The 25,513-nt window shown below is 40.1% G+C and overlaps 1 protein-coding gene across 1 annotated transcript in view; it reads right to left on the reverse strand.

Annotated features, from left to right (window-relative positions):
* The window catches only part of GREB1L (GREB1 like retinoic acid receptor coactivator), a 130,507-nt gene that overhangs the window by 57,635 nt on the left and 47,359 nt on the right, over positions 1-25,513 (reverse strand). The window contains 8 exon segments of the mRNA XM_078153473.1: positions 5,265-5,462; positions 8,282-8,416; positions 9,126-9,254; positions 10,677-11,003; positions 16,606-16,791; positions 19,791-19,928; positions 21,366-21,485; positions 21,775-21,891. Coding sequence (XP_078009599.1) covers positions 5,265-5,462; positions 8,282-8,416; positions 9,126-9,254; positions 10,677-11,003; positions 16,606-16,791; positions 19,791-19,928; positions 21,366-21,485; positions 21,775-21,891 — 1,350 coding nt within the window.

The following is a 25,513-nucleotide window of genomic DNA, read 5'->3' on the forward strand; positions in this document are numbered from 1 at the left end:
TTAGCAGAACCAAAGGGGAAAAAAACCTCCCAGTGTCTATCACTAGAAGGAGCTAATCAGCTGTAAAAACGGAAAGAGTTTCAAATCTTTCCCTCGTCTTCTACAACTCAAGGAAGATTGATATGGCTCAGGGAGTTCTGTGATGTCCATATGTCAAGAAGACCAATCCAGTCTTTCTCAATCTCCAATGATATTGCATGTTTATCTGTATAGAACATGTTCTGACTTGTAGGGTGTGATTTTTTTAAAGGTACATATACCCAAGAGTTTTAAAATCTTCTCCTCTCTGCCCCAATACAACCTCTTACATGTAATATGTCATGGAAAATAAAAAAGCAATCTAGATTTTAGCTGTCTTCCCTGTGAATCCAAGTATTTGTTTAATTTCATGAAATTTTACACGTATCAACAATTTTCTGACCTTTCAAGGGCTCACAGGTAAAGGAAATAATCAGAGCACACTGATTTTAGGTATTTGTCAGGAATGTTTGTAGAGACATGCAGAGAGTAGGAAACTTTTAAAAGCAGATCTCTGCTCTGCACAATTTTAGATCCAATGAAGGAATCTGCTGATATATTTGAAGGCCTGGGGCACTTATAGTTCTGTAGCCATCCTTCTACCTCCCCCACATGCTATCTCCACCCTAGAGATGAGATTATTCTTTTCTGGGCCCCAACCAGGGGAGGCCACTGCCTATACTTTGCTGGAGACATTTGGATGTGTTCATGCAAAATGCTCTTTCTTCGGGGTTTAGTCTTATACCTTTCATTCCCTATCTTTATGGATAGGGGTAGGGCCAGCCCCACTTGCAACCTTCCTGAATCTCATTCTCCTAATCTTTTAAGGGGATACAAAAGCTTGTGCTACCTTCTCATAGGATTTTGTTGTTTTTCAGACATGTCCAACTCTTCATGACCCCCTTTGGGGTTTTCTTGGCAAAGATACTAGAGTGGTTTGCCATTTCCTTCTCTGGCTCATTTGACAGATGAAGAAACTGAGGCAAACAGGGCTAAATGACTTGCCCAGGGTCACACAGCTAGGAAGTGTCTGAGGCCAGATTTGAAATATGGAAAAGAAGTCTTCCTAACTCCAGGCCTGGTACTTTAGCTGCCCCACCCATAGGATTACTGAAGAAACAAACACTGTAAATTTCATCATACTACCTAAATGAGTTATCTACTCCCAGCTGGTAGAGAAAGATATGTGATACATGCAAAAGGGACAAAGAGTACTTTGTTTCTCTCTTTTCTATGTATCTACCATAGCGCCTGGCCCACAAAGGATTTAATAAATGTCACTGAATGAATGAATTCTTCTGGACTCTATGCACAAAATTTGATTATTACATTCATTTTGTTCATATTCTATATATATTTATAAGTATACATGTTGTATCTTCTATTAAATATTGTTTTACTTTTGTCTTTTTTTTTTAATTACCAGGGGCTAAGATAAATGCTTACTGATTAAGTGATTGACTTAATGCACAAGTTCTGCTAATGTATATGTGTGTGCGTGTGTACATACACACACACATATATGTATTTATATAGGTTTGTTGTCTGAAAACTGTAACAATAATTTAATAACAACTGATCTTCATAAAGAGTTTTAGGATTTGTAAAGTAATTTCTTCACAACTCTGTGAGGGCAGGCAGTATGTTTTTCCCCTTTGGGGAGGCAGGATCGGGGTGGGGGGAACTAAGGCTCAGAGAGTTTCAGTGAATTGCCTACACAGCTAGGAAGCCCCAGTGCTGGCATCTAAATGCCGATCTTCTGACTCTCCTTCTGGTCATCTATCCATTACATCCTGCTGAGAACGCCTTGGTTCTCAAAACCACAAATTCATTTTTCCAGATGTATTTATGCAAAGCAATTCTCGGTTGTTGTTGGTTTTTCCCACAAGCTCAAAGACAGGGGCAGAGTGGCCCAGGTCACAGAAAACTGGCCTTGAAACCAGGAAGAGGGGGTGTGTGTGTGTGTGTGTGTGCGTGTGTGTTTCAAGTTCTACTTTTGACACATACTGGGCAAGTCACTTAATGTCTCAGTGTTCCAAGAAAGTCCTAGGAGTATAAATTATAGTGAAGGTGTCAACTTGCATTGGAAGGAGTTTCCTCATTCAGTAACACGTTCTTGTCTTATTCTCTGTCTGTCTTTCTCTCCCTTCCTCTCTCTCTCTCTCCTTACAAGGATAGGGTGGTCTACAACTTACATAAGGCAGAAAGTAATAGCTCTAAGAGCACCAGTAAACAAGACCCAGGGACTAATCCTAACTTTGTCACTTCTGGGCAAGACATTTCAATTCTATGAACCTCAGTTTTCCCATCTGCATAATGGGGGTGAGGGTGGGCAGTGAGCTGGTGCAGTAGAGTGATGGGCCTTCTTCCTGAGTTCAAATCTGGCCTCAGACACTTACTAGTTGTGTGCCCCTGGACAAGTCAATTAAACCTGTTTGCCTCAGTTTCCTCATTTGTAAAATGAGCTGGAGAAGGAAATGGCAAACCATTCCATTATCTCTGTAAAGAAAACCCAAATAGGGTCACAAAGAATCAAAATGACTGAACAACAACAATAATGGGAGGCAGGGATCAAAGACATCTAGGATTCCTTCCAGCTCCAAAATTCTATAACTTTCCCTTTCCCCTCTGGTCCTAGAAAATGTTCTTCATTGTTTAAATTAGGTGACTGGCAGAGGGCTACAAAGTTGATAGCAATAATATCTCAGAAGACCATTTTTCTGGAAGACCATTTTTTAAAGTGCCCATTTCTTTCCTTAGCTCTGATTTTTGCTCCCTGCCCTACCACCACCACCACCATCATCACCAAAGTCTCTACCACCTTCTTAAAATTAATCTTAAGAACCACTTGGTAAAATAAGTTTAAATATACATTTGTAATCCAAGAGCATTCCATTCATGTTTGACTTACATGGTTTGATGCTTTAATAGCTTCAATGAGTTTAGGTATCAGCTTATGACATTCTCCTGATAAGGTAAAAGGAAGATCCCTTTTCCACTTCAACCTCACTCACAACTATGAGTGTGTCAATGAGTAAATAAAGCTAAAAAACTATGTGACCTCTGTTCTCAAAGACCTTATAAATCCAACGGGAATGAGATATGTTCATGAACATTATGAAAAAAAAAAAGGTGATTGGGGCAAAGGAGAAATCCAGGCAAGACACTATCTACCCTATCCTAATCTCCTGATGCCCTTGACCCCAGTGATTCCTCCCTCCTCAGACTGCTTCTCACCAATGGTTCTCTTAAGAGTAGAAAAGGAGTAGCAGAACAGTAGTTACAAAAACTACAATGACCCTTATCCACCATGAATTAAGATTTGATTGTATTTTGTCAGCCTGATACTAATTTACGTTAATAAACTGATGCCAGAAATAGGTTCTACATGACTTAGCATGTATAGTCAATAGATTGCTTGCCTTCTCAATGTTGGGGGAGGGATGGGAAGGAGGGAGAGAATTTAGGACTCAAAGTTTTAAAAAATGAATGTTAAAGTTTTACATGTAATTTGGAAATATTTAATGAAATAAATAAAAATATATTTAAAAAATAAACTAATTCCATAAAATAACAGGTTGAAGAAACTGGGGATGTTTATTTTGGAGAAGGGAAGGGTATCGGTATCTATTTTGACAACTTAGTTCCAGCTTATCTTTCCAGGCTTGTTATACATTACTCCCCTTCACTTACTTGATGGTCTAACCAAACCAGCTCTAACACATGACATTCCACCTGCTTTATCTGTCTTTGTCCAGGTTGTTGCTCATGCCTAGATTATCCTACTTCAGAATCCATAGCCCCCTTCAAAGCTCTACTCAAGGCCCAACTCCTAAATGGGGTCTTTCCTGATCCTCCCAGCTACCAAACAGTGCCTCCCCCACCTCTCAATTATTTTGTATTTATTTGGTATAACTTTTGCATATATTTAATAGATATAGCAGTGGTCTCCTCTGTCAGCAGAAACTCCTTGAGGAAAGGGGCTGTTTCGTTATTGTCTTTTTGTCCCCACCACACAACAGGTGCATAATAAATGCTTGTTGACCCATTAACTGATTAACCTTCCTTCAAACTCTTCAGTGTCACAGAAAGCACGCTAGCCTGGGTGATGGAAGTCTAAGGTTTGGGTTCCTGCTCTGTCACTAACTAACTTTCATTTTCATATTTGTCCAATAAGGGGGCTAGACAAAATGATTATTAAGGTTCCTTCCAGCTCCAAAATTCTATCATTCAACACAAACTTTCATTTTTATTTGCTTGCAATTTCCTAAGAACTTCTTAAGTCTTCTACTTTGTGTTTTTCAAACTATAAGAACTACATTTTTGATACAGGCCAATTCTGCCTGTAGCTAAATTTATTTCGCAGCTAAGAAAACCAGAGGCAACTTCACATTCACACTTTTTTTCATGGTGTCTTAAAATTTGATTACTTTCACAAGTACTTTTCCAATGTTCGCTTTTTCTCAGAACCACTTCCATCTTCTAACATTTTTTGAAACAATCTTTATTTTTTAAATATGTCTTTATTTCTCTTAGTCTTCTGAAGCTTTCTGCTTCTACCTAGATGGAATATCGTGAAAAACAGTATTTCCCCCCCACCCCCTTTAGATTTATTTTGTTTGGCTAAAGGCATGAGAGTCAACTTTATGTATTTATGTATGTATTTATTTATTTATTTGATGAAGACTCTTTCAAAGTGAGTCAATCTGGGCAGGTTTTTTGGGGGGCTGGTACAGCATTGTATTTCTAAGACTATTTAACTGATCTAAAACTATTTAATTGACCTATAAATTTTTTTTTTTTAGAAATCCAGGTGGCAGAGAACCCTCTATTCTCTGCAGGAGCATCCTTTGCCCTAAGAAGTTTCACTGCATAACTAAGCTATCTCTCAGTTAGCTGGTGGGGGGGAAAGGGGTGCAGTTATCTCTCAATTAGCTGGTGGTGATAGGAGGGTTCAGTTAACTAAAATACCCAAATATCCCATTCATGCTAGTTAACTCAGATTAATTACCATGTTTACTTCCCAAATAAATAGGCTGAGCTGTAACTGACAAACACACATAAGTCCCTAGAAGAAAAATAATGACAGACCTTTAATAGAAAAAGACATGAAAATTCCAAATACTGTCACTATCAGTACTATAATGCAATTGTCCTATGAGCATCTGGATAAAAAAAAGAAAAAAAAAGAGGGCTTCTATCTAAGTCTGTATGTTGGGGGTCCTCTTTACACGCTTCCAACTTACCTGATTGTCGAATTCGCTGAAGAGTTTGTTGTACTAGAACTTCTGAACGTGGGACTATAATGATAAAATCCACCTTGCTAAAGTGGCCCAGGTCCAGGCTTTGGTTGCCGCTGTCCGCTATGGCACATACCTGAGATAAGAGTTTTCTGGCAACTGTGAGCTGTGGCTGATAAATCTGGAAGGTGTCATTATCTACATCTAAAATGAAACAAAAAAGCCACAGGGACAGGATTAATTTGCCTTGATAGTGGCAGTTAGCAAAGCATTCTGAATGTTGTGGGGCCTATCGCACTTACAAGGTAGCAGGAAAAGTGCCCCATTTTGCTAGAATTATCACTTTCTGATGCAGCTGACCCCCTTTCCCTGAAGCTTGGTCGTCCTGATACCTTTGGAAAACTGGGGCAGTTCCCCTCTCAGATTACCTTTGAGTTCCCTGAGAGTAGAGACTGTCTTTTATCTTTCTTTGTATCCTCACCACTTAACACGGTGCCTGGAACATAGTAGGTGTTGAATAAATGTTCACTATGTATTTAATTGTTTACATGCTCTCTCCCTCATTAGAAGATATGCAGCTAGAGGACAGGGACTTTTTTGAGGGGGAGGGGGACATTTTTGTATCTTTACTACTTAGCACAGTGTCTGACACATAGTGGCACTTAATAAACACTTGCTGACTGACCAACTGGCCATATCAATTATTGCCAAGGAGTAGCCACACATCAACCTAAAATTATGACTCTCCTTAATTATTCATCCAGCAATCTCTACATTGGAAATAGGAAGGATGCTAATAAGGCATTTCAGTCACCAGTTACCTGGGAAAGAACAGAATTTTTTTTTTTTAGAAACAGCAGTAATATCCATGGCATATCTGTGACTACATATCCCAGAGTTCAGGAGTCTTAGGATATGGGGTAAAATAGTATATTGCCCACGTATATAGCTTTTGCTCAAGAAAAAGGTGATTTGAGCTATTAAAAAATGGAATTGGTAGTATGCCTGAGAAGAAATTTGAGGAATCAGTGTATTACAGTATATTACACTGAATGTTCCTGAACCATATAGCCCAGTAAACACCCAGTAAACACCCTCCTTCATGCCTGACTAGTCTGTGGTAATATTCTTAAAAGTCCCTTCCTCTGTGGTCTGATAGAAGCCTTTTCTTTCAGTGGTGTCAGGGTGTCACAATTTTACAAATGGACGGTGACCTGAAATCTCGAGATTGTTCTACTAAAATTCTAATGCTAATGCCTGCACTTACTGAACTGATATGACCCCTACCATAGCTGACCAGTTCCTGAATAGGTAACTTATTCGAAAAACAACACCACCTAATGCTTTTCAGGGTGGTCAAGCATATCAGTGACAGAAGCAGGACTCATAGTAATTGGTTAGGATCACCAGGAATAGAGGGACAAAAAAATAAAAACAAATACAACAAAAACAAAAAAACACCACCAGAGAGATAGACCTATTCTGCCAAAGTCCAGGGCTCATGCCATGAAACTGCTTTTTCAAAGGGCTGACTTTTATATGGGAATCTGTAGGAGAGCTTTATGGAGAAAATACTGTAATCATCCAAATAATCTATGCTTAATGTTTTATGAAATCAAACTCAAAGGCAAGTCAATTTAAAAAACAACCATCCCTGGATATCATGGGACTTCTTCCAGGAAGCTTGTTCCCCATATACTGGCTACTAGCAAAGCCCAGGGCCAACACTCAGTTACTTGCAGCACAGTGCAGCTGATATTTAATGTGGATAACCAAGCATAAAATTATTATTTGTCTTCTGACTTTTACAGGGTGATTTCTTTTGTGGGTTGGCTTTTTTTCCCCTTGGAGGAAGGAAGGGAAAAGCATAAAAACATTAACATGGGTTAAGAAAACTTGAGATAGGCAGGATTTAGTGGAGTTCTGCACTTTCAGCAAATACAAAAATCTCTTAAAGGACTGATACCTATGCCTCCCCTCTGATCAAACCGATGCTCTGTATTCTACTCACAGCTGACAAATGGTATAGCATTAACGGGTCCAAGACCACTTGTCTTTGCAATGATCACCTAGGCCCTCTCAAACAGCTTTTCTGCATTGGCTTTTTGTCTGTTCCTTCTTTTGTTCTTTCCTTTCAAAAAGCAGCTTGGGCATAGTTAGGAATTTATACCCTAAACCTTATCATCCACCCAGAAGCCACTTTCTCCCTGGATATTCCCTCTTCCATTTCCTCCATGCTCCTGAAGTTTCAACTCAGAGACCTTCTACTCACTGTATTTTAGAACTATTTGCTCAGTGAGTCTCTCACGGCTTGCTTGAGACAGAAGGTATGCAGATTTTGCAAAAGAGGTCTCTCCCAGTTTAAGTATTACCCTAAAAGACCATGGAAGAAAGCCACCAAAACACAAGGCAGAGTTCACCAACTCTAGGATCATGGACCTTATCCAGGCAGCCTCTTGTGAAGTACTAAACCAAACACAAAGAGACATAATCAACAACTAAGGAAAGAGCACTGAGTTCAGCTGAAGCTTTTTGAGAAAAAAAAAAAGATAAGATGAAAATCTTATTTTTTTTTTTTTACAAATTCTAGGAACGCATCCACCTAGAATCTAGATTGATTCTGCTACTAAAAAGAAATACTTTATTATGATAAAAACAAAATTACCTGAAAAAAATCACATCATTATATGCCCCCCCCAAAAAAAAACCAAATCAACTCATGGTTACTTAGTACTTTGTTTACAAAACATTTTCCTCACAAATACCCTGTGAGAAAGGTATTACAATTATTATCTCCATTTTATAGCTGAGGCTCAGAACACTTTTAAGTGACTTGTTCATGGTCACCAGATAGTAAATATCAAGAGCTGGGACTTTAACCCAAGTCTCTTGACTCTCAGTCCAAAGGTCTTTCTACTAAACCATGATGAGAGAAGAGTCTTTGGAGCTCTCAACAGGATTCAGATTTTGTCACATCTTTATTAAGAACTTATTTTCATGTGTCTAGTTTGAAGAAACATTACCCAAGTTCTGTGTGGGAATCATGGCGGCTGCCTCCTGAGATGATACACATTCATTAACATCGCCATTGAAAGGGGTAACCACATTGTCCCCTCTTCTCTGCTTCATTTTCTCTAGTAATTTATCTAGATCATCACCTGTGAAGGAAAAGACGACAGAGAGAAGAGGATTATAAGGAATGAGGCTTTTATAAACCAGAAGGTCCCAGGGTGACCAGGGTCATGCCAGTTAGACTTGGCACTTAAAAGTGATTGCCAGGCATTCAGCCTTTGTTTGACAGAATTCACAGCTGGCTGCCTCCATGGTTGTTTCCCTATGAGACCATTAACAAAACAGTAAGAAACCCTGAGGTCTTCCCCTCCCAGACTGATTTTTAAAATATTTTTCATATTATTATTTTTTGATTAGGTAAAGATGCCATTCTCTGCCTCATTTCTTATTAAGCCGTAATCACTGAATGGGCATTGCCTCAGTCAAACTCAGACCTGTTAAAGACCTTAGCTTGAAAAGGCCAAGGTCTCCCACTGCATCCAGGGCCATCTCCAGTCATCCTAATCTACATCCGGCCACTAGACCCAGATGGCTCGGGAGGAGAGAGTGAGGCTGGTGCCTTTGCACAGCCCTCCCTCCTTGAAATCCAGTTCACCTCCATGTCATGGCATCACCTCCCTGAGGCCATGGTCCCTTTTGGGAACGAAGGACTAACAGCAAGAGCATCAACATTATTAACTCTGAACCCCTAGGATCAGTGGAGAAAACCCAAGTCTCATGGACAGGCTAAGAGAGAACCCTGAAAAGCAATACAGCAGTTTACTGGGAGAGCTGCTGGCTTTGGTATCCACTTACCTAAAGATGTGTTTTTGAAATGGGATGCCAGGAAACTGACCTTTCCTGTGATGAGCTCATAACTAATCTCTTTCAAAAACTCACTGGTGGTAAGCATGCTCTCTGCCAAGGCTCTGGACTGATACTGACCTGACGGAGAGAGGGACAGGAGAAATGAATGACTACAGTGGGCTGTCTGATGAAGCTTCCAGGCACCTACTTTTACCAACCTATTACACAGTGCTTGGTATAGAGTAAGTGCTTAATAAATGCCTGTTCATTCATTCATTCATTCAACTCGTATGGTTCCCAGTTGCTTTGGCAGGGTTACAGTCATGGGGGAGGTAGAAGACAACAGTGAAGAAAAGGAACAGAGTTCTTAAAACTCCATGGATGGCTTCATAAAGGTTCCCCCCGCCTCGCTTTTTTTTTGACATTTGTAGAGAGATATTTAATAAGATCACTTGATTTGATTTTTTAAAGTCCTTTTAACACTTGTAGAAAAATAGCGTCCATGGAATCACATTCTGCAACACGCTTTTTATCGAGTCTACCAGTCAGTGTTATGATATTAAAAACACTTCCCAGTGAATAAATAAACATTGAAGAAGTGTCACAAGCACCTTAGACTCATTGGGCCTAGTCTGTGCTATGGTATCCCAAATTTCTCAAGGACAAAAGTTACGTATGGAAGAACAAGTGACTGCTATAACTTTCCCACAACCAGCTGCCAGCCAGTCAGATAAACATTTATTAAAAGCCTGCTATGCGCCAAGGACCATGCTAAGTATTAAAGGATACAAAGAAAAGCAAAAAAAATAGTCCTTGTCTCATGGAGCTCACAGCATAATGGGGAGATAACATGCAAACCACCATGTACAAACAAGATACAGCCAGGATAAACTGAAGATAATCAGCAGAGGAAAGGCTCTGGCACTAAGGGGGAATTAGGAAAGGCTTTTTGTAAAAAGTAGGATTTTATTTGGGACTTGAAGGAAGCCAGGAAGGCCAGGAGACTGAGCTGAGGAGAGAATTCCAGACATGGGGGACAGCCAGTGAAAATGCTTGGAGTCAGGAAATGGAGTGTCTTGTGTGACAGACGGCAAGGTGGCCAACGTCACTGAGTCACAGAGTATATGGTAGGGTATAAAGTGTAAGAAGACTGGAAAGGGGGCAGCTTGGTGGTAAGTTGGGTAGAGCACCAGCCTTGCAGTCAGGAGAATGTGAGTCAAATCTGGCCTTAGACACTTATAAGCTGTGTGACCCTGGGTAAGTCACTTAACCCTGCTTGCCTCCTGAAAGGTGGGGGTTGGGGAGAAGGAATACCAGAAAGGTAGGAAGGGCGAGCTTATGAGGGGCTTTGAATACCAACTGGAGGGCTTTCTATTTTATCCCAGAGGTGATATCTCTCTAGATTTTGCCAGAAAACACCCAACTGGAAGCCAATGGAAATATGAAATTATACCCAAGAGGGAAAGAAATAGACAGAATAAGGAGGGAAAGTCTGAGTTAGGTCACTGAGCAAGAAATGTTACTACTTTATGTTGGTGTCATATTCATAAAATTACTCACCTAGGACCACCACACAAAATTCATTTCCTCTGATCTTTGATGAGCAGATGGCCACCACGTAGTCTGGTAGTCTTTGCTGATGTCTCATTTCGCTGAGAGTTCTCAGTGTCTCTGAAATGCCCTCAGCCAAAGAATTCTGGGTGACAACCACATGAACCAAGTCTTGAGATACACTGGCAATCAGTCTAGCAAGCCAGGGGAGCTGACCTGGTGACACAGAGATGCACTGAGCACTCATCTGCAAGGATCGCTCTCTCAGAGTGAATTCCTGCATAGCTTTCAGCATGATCTGCTCAAATTCTTCCCTGAGAGGTATCTGATCAGGACCTAAATTAAAGAGAATCACACTTGTAATAAAAAATATGCCCATCAAATAGAGACAGACATTGAGACAAAGATAGACAGACAGAGACAGAGAAAGAGAGACAGACAGAGAGACAAAGGCAAAGAGGAGACAGAGAAAGAGACAGAGAGACAGAGAAAGAGAGAGACAGAAAGAGAGATGGAGACAGAGAGACAGAGAGAGGGAGATATGGAGAGAGGGAGAGAGAGAGAAATTACAGGCTCATAAATGAGAGTTGGAATGGACTTTATTGGTCATCTTGCCCAATCCTCTTATTAATGGGTTCAGTTTGTTTCAGGCCAGTCTCCTAGTAGTTCAGGTTCAATAATGGAACAATGAGTGTCTCACACATTCAACAGTTAACAAAAGGAGATTTAAGTGAGAGAGGGATATTCAACAAGGAAAGGTACTGAGGACACCAGAAATTGATGCTCAAGTAAAGCTCTCTTGCCTGCAAGGGTTGACCACTGTGGTTCACCACCCAAGCACCAGAGAGCAGGCCTGGAACTCTTCATAACTTTTGTACTCAGGTGACCACAGGAAATGATGTCAGGAGCCTGAGACTTTAGTCCCTGTGAGCCAACTTAATCATGAGGCTGCTTCTAATATCTTTTAAGGAAAATGTAGGGCCTAGGCCAACTTGCATGGAGAAACAAGAGTTAGGATACTGTTCCTCCTAACACACTTACTAATTTCACAGCTCTGAGTACAACAGCCATTCACAGATGGAATCCCACTGCTGACTGGCATACAAGTTTGACCTACTCTGTTTCTAAGCTAGGCCCATTTGCCCTTCCTTAGGAAGTCTAGTGATCCATGCCTGGGGGACTCATCATACTAGTGCTGGACTTAGTGTGGATACCCACTGGACATTAGCCCTACTGCAACCTTCAATGCTGGACTCTGGAGTTCAAACAATCCACCTACTACAGCCTCCATGGTAATAGGGATTATAACCAGATTTTTTTTGGGGGGAGAGGATCTCAGCTTTTTAGGGAGCTTCATGCCTTTCCCAGAGAAAGAACGTGTTTTCCTTTTAGCAGCTGGCTTTCCTTCAATGCTTCCCTACTCTAGTCACCACCATGGTGACTGTATATTATGACCCATGGCCATAATAATTTCTTGAACTTTGTTTTTCTTGTTCTGTTTTCAAACTCAAACAGGCTTTGGAATATAAGAAACAAGACGGGATTGTAGTATTCTGGGAATATAAGTAAATGATATTCCGACTTTTAGTTTATATTTACATACAAGAGTGTAAAAACAAGTACTTTCCACTCCCTGCGTTAGAATCTGCTCAGTTTTATTACTCTCTCATGAACAGTGAACTCAGTGAGATATAAACATGTTTCCAAGGGGATGAAACTATAGACAGAGCACACCTTTATTAATCCAAATTAAGGAAGACTTCTATTGTACAAGTCTTGCAGAAACAGGCAGGCCCTTTGGTCAGATTAAAGTTCAGATAAGGAGGTGAGCTGTTACCCTGAAGGAAGCCATCCCTGGTAACTCTAAAAATTATTTTTTATCTTAATAGGATTATTTAAGTAAGCAAAAAACTGGGAGAGGAAGGAGACCAAAATTTTTTTTAAAAAACCAACATGGAAGTTTATCCATTTTTAAAAAGAAGTCTTAATTTTTTTTTAGAAAAACAACTTTTTCTGTAAGTAAAGGTAGGCATCCTAGGTACTTTTCCTCTCTTCACAAATAGAGGTACAAAGTATTCACTCTTCTGATTTTAGATTTCTACTTTCTAAATCACCTACTATCATTAATTAACTACTTTTACAATACTCATGGAGGTCAGAGCTAGATTAAAATCAATCCATCTTTGTCCCTTCCCCTTCTGCTATCACTTCTAATACTTGTATTTAAACCCATTTAGAAGAAACCAAAGGTCTAGTGTTCCATTAGGGTATCCTGTTCAAATTGCAGATATGAGGAAATTCCTTATCTCTACTCTGTGGAAGCACCAGTATTCCTGGGTTAGTTTAGCTTAAACACATTAATATTGTGGCCAGTGGCAAATAAGGCATGGTTCTTAAATTTTATTTACTCATGTGATGGTATTTGTTGCCTGAGGAAATGGGATCCACACTGAGAAAGGAGGGAGACAGACAGACAGACAACACACACACACACACACACACACACACACACACACACACACTTATTGTGAATGTAATTTCCTTACAATTCACAGCTAGGTGGTGCAATAGAAAGAGTACCAGGCCTGGTGTCAGAAGGACCTGAGTCAGACACTTAGTAGTTGTGTGACTTTGGGCAAGTCACTTGACCTTTATTTCCTTATTTGTAATACAAGGTAAAAACAGCACCTACCTCCCACAGTAGTTGTGAGAACCAAATAAGAAAATAATCATAAAGCACTCAGCACAGTGCCTGGCCCATAGTAAATACTAGATAAGTGTTAGCTTTTATTATTACTTAGCTCAGAAACTCAAAGGACACAAGTGGGCAGTACCTTAACACCCTCTTTGAGAACCTTTGAGTTAATCTATCAGTTGGCATATTTAGTGCTGAATCTAAAAATGCAATAAAATTGTCTAAAGTGTCCATAATATTCACAATTCTCTTGAAGTAATTTATACTGAAGTATTAGTGGGCAGGCACTGACCTAAGGGAGCCAGGGCAGGCTAGGGAAGAAGGACATATAACAAAGTTAAATCAGGTTAACAAGCTTCTTCAAGGGGAGAATGACTGGCTTCCGGTCACTTCCAATCATCTCTTTAGGCTCACCTAATGGATAAATGACAATAATATGATTTTTCTCCCCTCATCAAGTACTAATCTTTACTGACTCCCCTTTAGCCCAGATATCAATTCTGATGAGATTTTCCACTATAGCTAGCTACTTCAAGAGCAGAAGGCTCAGTCCCAATAGATTCTGAACACTCTTAACAACTTAATCAGACCCAGGATTGTGGGCATTAGCCCTTGTCACAATGTGGTTCAAAAGATTTTCTGACAGAGAAATCACAGAGCAATTGTAGAGACAGAGAAGAAATTATTGTGGAGTGTACAGCAGTACTATTCTCTAAAGAATACTACCCTAGCTTCTTATAAAATTACCCAGCAGTGATGCAACTACTTGAAGACCAAATATCAATTCTGGTTATTTAAAAACCCTCTAGGTTCAGATTTACTTTTTTAAAAAATCCATAATGTGGAAGCAGTTTCTCTGCAAACACTCTCTCAATGCCTGTTCAAAAAATTTTCATCTAGAATGGCATTACTTCCAAGGGTTAGCTGAATATTATGTCTTTGGGGGGAGCAGCAAACAAAGAAGGTGGTTAAGATTTAAAAATAATTATTTAACATTGCACATGGGGAAACCTAATCAATAGAAGATAAAACTCTGGAACAAAAAGCTAAGAATGGTGTCCCCAAAGTATATGCATCATGGAATCCAGCTTTTCTCCTTTTTTTAAAGAATAAAGGATCTCAACATGAAAGTAATTTTAAGCATAATCTGACTTGACATTAAAACAAACAAATCAGCAGTCACTTTGACTGTACATTCCATTTCATTTACTAAAACTGATTTTCAAACTTTTCACCAATTTGGCAAAAAACAAGCCTGATTCTTCTCAAATATCCAGAATACATAGTTTTGTCCCTTTAATTCCTGAACCTAAATTGTTTGGTCCTGAATAAATGGCAGTCAAATTAATGGTATCAACTGCCTTGAAGAATTGGGGGTTTCACAGTAATTATTTTTGAAACAATAGTGATAGGAAATGTTTATAAAGCACTTTAAGGCTTTTGCAAAGAGCTTTACATGTATTATCTAATTCGGTCCTTACAACAATATCCCTGTGCAAGACATATGCTATTATTATGCCTAATTTACAGATTAGGAAACTGAAGCTAAAAGAGGTTAGTTAATTACTTTGTCAGCATCACACCACAGGGATTTTCTCTGGGCTCTCGCATGCCTCCAATGCTCTCTCTCTTTGTCTCTGCCTCCTGGCTTCCCTGGCTTCCTTCAAGTCCCAGTGAAAATCCCACCTTTAACCAAAAATAAACAAAAAACCCCCAAACCCCCAAAACCTTTCCTGGTCTTCCTTTAATGTGCTGCCTTAGTTCTGTTGATTAGCTCCAATTCATCCTATGCATATTCTGTTTGTACGCAGTTTTTCCACGTTCTCTCTCCCGTTTAAGAGTTCCTTGAGAGCAGGGGCTGTATCTTTCTTTGTATCCTTAACTCTTATCACTGTGCCCGGCACACAGCAGGCACTTAATTAACGTTTATTGGCTGACTGTGTGCTGGTGGCAGGATTCTAACTTCTATTTCCTTTACTCTTAAATCCAGCATTAAAATCTACTACACCACATTCGTCCCAGCGTGCCTTCTTTCTTATAATGTAAACGAGAATAACTGCAGGTCGTAGGCTTATAATAAAAGATTGAGAAGAGCGTAGGAGGAGACCTGAAGGTTCAAAGACCCTAAAGGTCCTTCCTAAAATATCTTTAATCCTGTGCTTCTTGGATCTCTCTTAGAGCACTCAAATATACAGTATTTTTACAAATCTCCCTAAGCTGCCCAGTGCCTGGAAGGCTTGAAGGCCTGTGGGGAACCTATAATTAGCTTGCATTTGGGATGGGTCACTTTCAGTTTGCACAACAAGGTTCATTTCCATGTAAATGTTGCATAGCCTAGCTGGTGGTGATTGCACACCTGCAAACACCTGCTGTGTGTGGCCTGGGGTTGTAGCTAGAGAGCAGGTAACAATAAATACGGAGAATGAGGGTTCTTGTCCTTTTTACACCACCCCAAAGGTCCCCGAGGGCCTCCTTTGTAATCCGAAGTGCCAACTGTGCCCAAACTGGCCATTATTCTAGAGGGGGTTGGGGTAAGGTTGTAGCTAAGGAGAAAAATAAAACAGGAGTGGGCTGCGGGGGCAGTGTGCATCAAACAAGAGATACCATGCAAGTGGGCCCATTTGCATTTAAGAATGACTGCATTGTCAGGGAAGTGGCAAAGCTAGTCTTCCCAGGGAAAGCCTGGGAAGCTAATGGACCATCCTTCTTTCAGCTAGACTGGCCAAAACACTAGATGGAGCAATTCTCTTCCAAGCCCCTAAAGTGTAGAAGGCTGGAGAAGGTGAAAAGAGGTAGGGGGAAGGGCCTGAGAAGAAAAAGAAGCAGAGGAGGGAGAGAGAATGGACAGAAATGGAAAAACAAAAACTAAGGGGACCAGAAAGGGGGAACAGCATAAGAAAAAATACTGTTGGATGGGAGGATATGGATGAGGAGGTGGGGAGGGAGAAGGAGAAGGAAAGGGAGATTGAAGGGAACGAGAGGGAGAAGAAGGAAAGGGAGAGAGAACAGAGTAAGGAGAAGGAAAGAGAGAAGTGAATGAGAGGGAGAAGGTAGTGAATGGAAGAGGAAGGAGAGAGAGAGAGAGAGAGAGAGAGAGAGAGAGAGAGAGAGAGAGAAAGAGAGAGAGAGAGAGAGAGAGAGAGAGAGGAAGACAAGAGGAGAGGAGAAAGAGAACAAGAAGGAAAGGGAGAGAGAGAAGGAATAAAAACAGAAATTACCAAACACACAAAAGAAGTAGCTTACCTAGCCGCACAAGATACTGTATAGTTAGAAGAATCATGTTTTCCACGCTTAATAACTGGCTTCCATTCAACCCCAACTGCTCCAAATCTCTATTTTCCAGATGTGGAATCTTGTAGCAATTCACAAGCAAGGGACTGACTACAATATCACCAACATTTCCATAGAAATAGGGTAAAGTGCCATAACCTGTAATAAAAAAGGAAATCCCCAGAGTACATTAACATTAGAGAATTCATCTAGATTGCGCAGGTTCTGTCACTGCACTGTGAGACCCCAACAGGGAAAAAAGGACTCAAACCCCATCATCTCAGTCCCTCTCAGAAATAATGACACTAAGTTACAATCTGTTTTCACACTCTGCCTTTACAGATGCTAGGTTTAGGTGACTGCCTTACCCACATGGGAGATGAGTCTTAAATGAACCAGACGGCCAGCTGCCCTGGAATACATGCTAGACTGAGTGGCAAGAGAGGGTCTGAATCCGGTCTCTTAACAGTCCTGGTCAGAGTCACCTTGACCAAGTCACTTTCTGATCCTCAGTTCGTACATCTGTAACATGGGAATGATGACAAACTATCGATCGTAGTGCTATGGTAAGGAAAACCATGAAGTGCTATAGAAATGCAAATTTTTCATTTCAACCAAAGTTTCTGAATCTTTTTATAAAATTCTAATTGAAGATGCTGTCCATTGTGTTACTCCATAAATTTCATAAACACCTAAGGAATAAAAAATCCCTGCTTGAGTTCAGTTCCAGAGGGAATAAATGTCCCTGCAAAAGGATTTCTGTATTTCCTCTTGAAAGATGACAAAGCAAAATCCCATTTTCCTTTTTTTTTCTTTCTCCTTAGATGCCAGAAAGCCCAGAGCTAAATCCATTGCCCAATTCAAGTGATCTATTCATTAAGTACATGGCAGACCTCATTTTCTATTTTGTCTTACGTCTTAATTGTCTTATTTTACAGTGTTTTAAAATGTAAGCTACCTCAAGTCCTCTTGGAAGTAGGGAAGGTATAAATCTTCAAAATATCAAAATGAAGGAGTAGGATTAGTGAAGCTTTAACATCTCACTCTACCTAACATTCTGAGGTTCTACAATTCAGTACTAGAACTTCAGTATAAGTGAACTGCTTCTTCTTTCTTACCAACAAAAGAAACTACAGGGGCCAACAACAACAAAACCCCTGAGGCCTCAGTGACATTTCAGAGTGGAAGAGTTTCCTGCAGAAACTAAAGGCATTATTAGAAGCCCATGGGTCTGCTAAGTGGTGCAGCGGATGGAGTGCTGGGCCTGGAGTCAGGAAGACCCATCTTCCTGAATTCAAATCTGGCCTCACACACTTACTAGCTGTGTGACCCTGGGCAAGTCACTTAACCCTATTTGTCTCAGTTTTGTCATCTGTAAAATTAGCTGGAGAAGGAAATGCAAATCATTCCAGTATCTTTGCCAAGAATATCACAAGTGCGGTCACAAAAGTGGAATACAACTGGACAACAGAAGCCCTGTTTATCCCTTTAGATTCTAAACCTCTTCAAACGCAAAAACTATACTTTTCCAATAGTCCAGAAAACTCTATGGTGTTTTAGCAATACTTTAATTCTACAGTGTTAGGAGTCGGTTTTTTTTTTAAACATAACACCTTTCTTTAAAATTAAAAAAAATTTTTTTTTAACATAACACTTTTAACAGACCCACTGCACAGTAAGTATACACTAAACATGATGACACTGTAATGACTGGACAACCCCCTGCATACAATGTAACCTCTCTCTATATAAGAATAAGTTTGCAAAAGCATGGGGCCCAAGTTAAATCATTCATGTCAACTAGTAGAGATCAGATAAAGCTCCACCCAACATTTCTCTAGATATTTTCCAAATACTTAGAGATGCTCTAAGACTAGAGCAAGGCTAGAATTCTTGCTTTGGACAAAAGGTATGGTAGAGAGTTAATTTATGCTCTAGAGCAGCACCAGAGGTTGGGGTTAAATGTGATGGGAAAGGGAAGCAATATGTTTAGTTTTAGCAGGGTCCTTAGGGATCTAGATAAAATTAGGCTCCCCCAGAAGACACCAGAATTTCCTGGAAGACTCTTGAATGGAATATCTAGTCTGGTTATCTCCTCAGACCAAGAAGGAAAGAGACTCCTAATGCCTCCCTAGAATAGCTTCCTAAAAGGGTACACTAAATTCTCCAGAGATTCAGATCTTCAGCCTTGGGATACAGTCATGGAATTCTAAGCTGAAAGAGAACCCAGAGGTGACTTAGTCCAATATTCTTCAGTTAAGAGGATTTCTGTTACCTCATAGCACAACCAATTCTATTCTAGGATAGCTCTGATTCCTGGGAACGTCATCAATACTGAACTGCAATCAGCCTTTAACTCAGGTACCCTAGTCTGCCCTCTGGGACCACCTATTACAGATATAATCTTTCTTCCACATGATAGCCCTTTAAATATTTGAAGATAGCAATCACAATTTCTCTAAGGCTCTTCTTTTCCAGGGTAAACATCTCCAGGTCATTTAAATGACCCTCATAAAACATGGTTCTAAACTTCCTGACCAGGTTCCCTGTCCTCTTCTCAATGAATTTCAGTTTGTCAATTGTCTTTCTTAAAATGTGAAGTGCAAAACTGAATGGTACTTTAGATGTGTTCTGATAGGCAGAGAATACAAATGGAACTATTCCTCCCTTGTTCTAAATATTAAAGTTCTACTTAATTCAGTCTAAGATCTTCTTTATTAAGCTGTATGGCATGTGTGGAGATAAAATAATAAAATGTTGGCGCTAACATGATACTCTTAGGCTACCTGGCTAGCAATATTCTCTGCAATAATTAGATACTGCTGGTCTTCCCTCTCTACTCAAGAAGAACTTAGTCTAAAAAAAAAGCTATTTTCTGACTCTATAGATAGGGACTGGACCTCTAATTTCACTGATACAGGGAATTCCCTGATGAGGAAATTTCCTCCACCAATAAAACTGATGCCTTCTTTACAACTTATAGAGCTACCTGGAGAACCTAGATGTTACATGACTTGTCCCAAGTCACAAAGACAGTTAAGGGTCAGAGGTAGCACTTAAACCCAGGTTTTCGTGGCCTCAAAGCTGGCTCTCTCTCTCTTAATCAGAAGACTGATTAATTAAGCAGGCCTGAGTAGTCTAGAGTTCTTTGGTCTTACCTATCAGAATCACTGGTCTGACTCCTGAGTTACTCAGCAAGTTTTCAGGAACAATTACAGTTTCCCCTGCAGGAATGGGCCGAGGTTGTAAAATTCCAGTTAACATGGACTGAGGAACAGGAACAGACAAAAGGGGCTCTGCAAAAAAAAAAAAAAAGAAAGAAAGAAAAATTTGTTTGTTAGACTAAGAGAAGGGAAAAAATAAATCTATCTTTTCCAACAACCAAAAATATTAAATTGAAAGCATATTTTCTGTAGCATTTTAAAAAACTGTTAATGTTTTGCATGACTTCACATGTATGATCAACATCATACTGCTTGCCTTCTCAATGGCGAGGGGCAAGAGGGAAAGAATTTGGAACTCAAAATTTAAAAAATGAATGTTAAATTTTTTACATATAACTGAAATATATTTAAGAAAACAAAAATATATTTTTTAAAAAATCTTTTAAAAAACTGCTAAATTCAAAGTCAGTAACGTCTTCTATACTACCATGGAGAGAGAAACAGATGGAGACAGAGAGAGACACAGAGACAGAAACAGAGACACAGAGAGGCAGAGAGAAAGACAGGGACAGACAGAGAGAAAGGCAGTGAGAAACAGAGACAGAAACAGAGAGAGACATATACAGAAAGAGAGACAGAGAAAGAAAGACAGAGAGAACATGTGAAATTTACGTGTGTCTGTGTATGTCTGTGTGTGTATGTGAGAGACTTGCCCAGGCGATAGGGGGTGCTAAAGACATAACTGGGCATTATCTTAACCCAAACCCATTATTTTCAACAACCAAACATAACAAAATGAATAGCATCACATTTATATGGGTTCTGAATCTTATCAGAGAACAAACCCTGAATCTACTGATACAGAGAAGACAGAAGAAAAAGTTACATCACCTGGCAAGATCTTTAAAATCAGTTTCCTATTAAATCTGTCTTACCCTACAGGAAAATAGAGGGAGAAGGGGACAAGAGAGCAGGGGGATGACAGAGAGGAGGGCAGACTGGGAAAGAGGGTAATCAGAAGCAAATACTTCTGAGGAGGGACAGGGTCAAAAGAAAGAATAGAATAAATGGGAGGGCAGGATAGGATTAAGGGAAATAGAGTTGGTTTTTCACATGTCTACTTTGGAAGTGCTTTGCATAACTGCACATGTACAACCTATATTGAGTTGCTTGCCTTTTCAATGAGGATGGGTGGGGAGGGAGGAAGGAAGAAAATTTGGAACTCAAAGTTTTAAAAACACATGTTTTAAAAAAAATGTTTTCACATGCAACTGGGAAATAAGAAATACAGGAAATGGGGTACAGAAGTCTATCCTGCTCTACAGGAAAATAGAAGGGGAAGGGGAGAAGAGAAGGGAGGGGGGAGAGATAGAAGAGAAGGCAGACTAGGGGAAGGGGTATTCAGAATGCATGCCATCTTGGGGTGGGGGAAGGGGTGAGAAATTTGGAACTCAAAAACTTGTGGAAGTGAATGTTGAAAACTAAAAATAAATTAATTTGTATTTTAAAAAAAGGAAAAAAAGAAAAGAAAAAAAGAAAAAAAATCATTTTCCTATTAAAAAGTCTTACCAGTTCTTGCAAGAGGTCGGACTGTAGGAACGGGAACAACTAAAGCAGGTGGAGGGATGGGTGATCCGGGATACCATCCCCGATGTCGTTTCTTTGGTGGCCCTGAACTGGACATGGATGCTGTGGGTTTAAGAAAAGAAAGTCAATATTCTACAACAGAAATCTCAATGGTTTTAGAAATCAACATTGGTCACCCATCATTCAAAAAATGTACAAAGTGCCAAAAGATGAGTGAACTAAGCCGTGGATTAACTTGCAACTTGGAATGTGGCTTTGATTTAAATGTTATAATAGGTAAGAAGTGCTATATAGATGTGATGTATTGTTATTACTGGCATCCTAGGATGGCCAGAAAACTCTACCAGAACTAAGACCATCATCTCCAGCCTCCAGTTTGGGTTTCACGTACCTTGGTCTCCTGCAGCATAGACAGGTCTGGGTGACACAGAATGAGGCACCGGACGAGCAGGGGTGGAACTGGACGTATTTGTTCTCCCTCCATTACTACTGTTCCCATTAGCAGCATCTACAGCACACCAGGAAGGAGGAGAGAAGCCGGTCAGCACAGCAATTAATGATCCAGAGAGACTAGAATCACATGGCAAACATCAAGGCTGACATGACATGAGCCTAGATAATTTAAATCAACTGCCAGTGTATCAATTTAAGTTAAAAACTGTACCATTAGTTGTCTACTTCTATTCTACAGACTTAGACAAGTCATATAGCAAGAGCTCTGAGAGTGATTAGGATGGGTTGGAGGGCCCTTGGGGGATGCTATAAAATAAAATCTTTCTGGCAAAAAAAAAAAAGCTGTTCTGGACAGGTAACTGGGGCAATGGATAAAATGTTGGACTTGGAGTCAGGAAGACTTGAGCTTAAATCCTGATTCACATACTTGCTAGTTTTGTGACCCTGGGCAAATCACCTGACTTCTGTTTGTCTCAGTCTCCTCATCTGTAAAAATGGGCATAATAATAGCACCTTCTTCTCAAGGTTTGTTGTGAGGATCAAATGAGATAACACTTTGCAAACCTTAAAGTGCTATATACATTTTCACTGTTACTAATATTACTGCTACCACCACCACCACCAATATTATCACCACCACCACCACTACTATTGTTATTATTTAAAATTTCAGTGCCTTATTGCTTATAATCTAACCATGAGGTATCCTCCAGAAGGTGCTAAACCAGGATATAAAAGTACAAACAGGCTTGCATCAATTACCACAAAGTTCCACCCATACGCTGGCCGGAACTGATAGCGCTGATGGGCCACTGCTGCTCTTCACCTCCCACCCCTTGAATTTCTCCAGGAAAAGTGCTAAATTTCAGATAACAAGTGTCCAATTGCCTTAAGGCATGGTCCAACCTGGGCATTAGGTGACCCCTTACAGTAGAAGAGGGTGTCTAATGATAGAATTTGACTCCACATATAGGAATGATGGGCTCTTAACAAAAGACAGAATATACCCAAAAGGTCTGGCAAGAATATATTTCCCTCGAGTTTTGAACCTCTAATTTTTTTTAAAGTCTTAAGATCGAAAGGAAAAAAGAAGAAAAAAATTGCCTAGGTATATCCACGGAGAACCTTTTCTTCTCTCCTCAAGCCTGCCATGACACTCCTTCCTCGCACAGTCTCAAATGAGGATCTTGCTCTGTGAGGAGCTCCTTTGACTTTTTACATCACCTCCTATTTTCTCCTCCTTTGCTCCCATCTCTGATGAAGAGGTATGGACTTTTGTCTTGTCAGGACTAACCCTTCTATGTGTGCCTGTGATGCCATCCCCTTCCCATCTTATCCAGCAAATTCCTCTCACAAGCATTCCCTCCCCACCCTTATCTCTTCTTATCTACTGGTTCATTCCCTGCTGCCTACAAACATGCCCTATCCATGAAAAAAGCAAAAAAACAAAAAACAAAAACAAAAAAACCCTCTCTAGATATTACCAAACTTTAAAAGGTATCATCATATATCTCTCCTCTCTTCTAATTCAAAAATTTTTTAAAAAACTGTCCACATTCATTCCTCCACTACTTTTGCAATCACTCCCTTCTCAACTCTTTACCAATCTAGCTTCTGACTTATTCAATTTCAAGTTCTCTTTTTAAAGTTACTAGCCATCTTTTCATTGCCACATCCAATGGCCTTTTCTTACTCCTCATCCTCTTGAGTCTTCTGTAGCATCTGACACTGTTCACCACACTTTCTTATTGTATGTTTTTTTCCCTCTAGGTTTTTCTAATACTGTTCTCCTTAAATCTTCATATCCACATCCTACCCCTTAACTGTGGGTGGAACCTCCCCCCTTCCAGGGGCTCTTTTTGGTGTCTTGTTTCTTTCTCTCTCTCTCTCTCTCTCTCTCTCTCTCTCTCTCTCTCTCTCTCTCTCTCTCTCTCTCTCTCTCTCTTTCTCTCTATCATTCTTTCTCCGTTTCTCTCTCTGCATATATGTGTGCGTGTATGTATGTACATATATGTATGTACATATATATGTATATGTATATCTGCTGATGACTGTTAGATATATGTATATAGCCCCAGTCTCTCTTCAATGCTCCAGGTCTCAACAATTTCCTATTATACATTTCAAACTCTCTATTTTCTAGGCATCTCAAAATCAAGGTGTCCAAAACAGGACTCATTATCTTTTCCCCAAACCAACCCCTCTTCCAAACCTTCCTAATCCTGTCAAAGGTACTACCATTCTTCTACCCATCCAGGTTAGCAACCTTAGTATCATCCCTGACTTCTCACTCTCCCTCACCCCAGATAACCATAAATCCAAGCAGGGACCAGATCTTATCATACCTCCACAACATGTCCCTCCATCCATCCCCTTCTCTTCAGGGACATAGCAACATCCCTAGTTTATGCCTTCATTACCTCTTGGATTACTGTAATAGCCACTCAATTGTTCTCTCTGCCTCAGGTATCTTACTACTCCAATCCTTCTTCCATACAACTGACAAAACAGGTTTCTGAAAGCACCAGTCTGACTATAGGAAGGAAGTGTGGAGCAGCAGAAAGGGCACTGGCTGCAGAGTCAATTGACCTAGGATCCTCTCTCTAACATTGCACTGCCTTGGACGAATCATTTAAACTCACTAGGCCTCAATTTCTTCAACTGTAAAATGGGAAGAGTAGAACAGATGGCTTCTACTCTCCCTTCCAGCAATGAATCCATGAGTCTATGAATGATGTCAATCCCCTAGTCAATAAGCTCCAGTGTCTTCCTACTACTTCTAGGATCAAATATAAATTCCTCTGTTATATTTAGAGCACTTCACAAACTGACTCTCCCTATCTGACCTTTCTGGCCTTATTACACATTACTTACCTTAGCATATACTATAGTCCAGCCAAACTGGCATTCTCACTATGCCATATCTCTGGTACCCACAGGGCAGCTAAGTGGAGCATCAGATAGAGCACCAAGCCTGTAGTCAGGAAGACCTGAGTTCAAATCCAGCCTCAGACATTTACTTAGCTGTGTGACCCTAGGCAAGTCACTTAACCCTGTTTATCTCAATTTCCTCATCTGTTTAGTGAGCTGGAGAAGGAAATGGCAAATCACTCCATTATCTTTGCCAAGAAAACCCCAAGTGGGTACACAAAGAGTTGGACACAATTGCAAAATGACTGAACAAATGGCACTCCATCTCCCATCTCCATCTTCATGTCTAAAATAAACTTCTGCGTCAGTTGTGCCTCTTATAATTCCTAGTTTCTTTCAAGGTTCAGCTGAGATACCACCTTCTACATGAAACTTTTCCTGAGCCCTTCAGGAGTTATTGCTGTTTCCTCCCCCACCAATTTTCCTTTACAAATTTAGCATATAAAGGTGGCCTAGCAATTCCAGATCTTACATTGTATTATAAAGCAGCAATCATCAAAACTGCTTGGTACTGGCTAAGAAATAGGGAGGTGGATCAGTGGAATAGGTTAAATATGCAAGACACAGTAGTCAATGACTATAGTAATTTATTATTTGATAAACCCAAAGACCCCAGCTTCTGGGATAAGAACCCACTCTTTGAGAAAAACTGCTGGGAAAACTGGAAAAGAGTATGGCAGAAGCTAGGCATAGACCCAAATCTCACACCATATACCAAAACAAAGTCAAAATGGGTTCAGGACTTA

Source organism: Phascolarctos cinereus, unplaced genomic scaffold (assembly GCF_003287225.1).
Source record: "Phascolarctos cinereus isolate Bilbo 61053 unplaced genomic scaffold, phaCin_HiC Scaffold_4;HRSCAF=312, whole genome shotgun sequence".
Classification (NCBI taxonomy): domain Eukaryota; kingdom Metazoa; phylum Chordata; class Mammalia; order Diprotodontia; family Phascolarctidae; genus Phascolarctos; species Phascolarctos cinereus.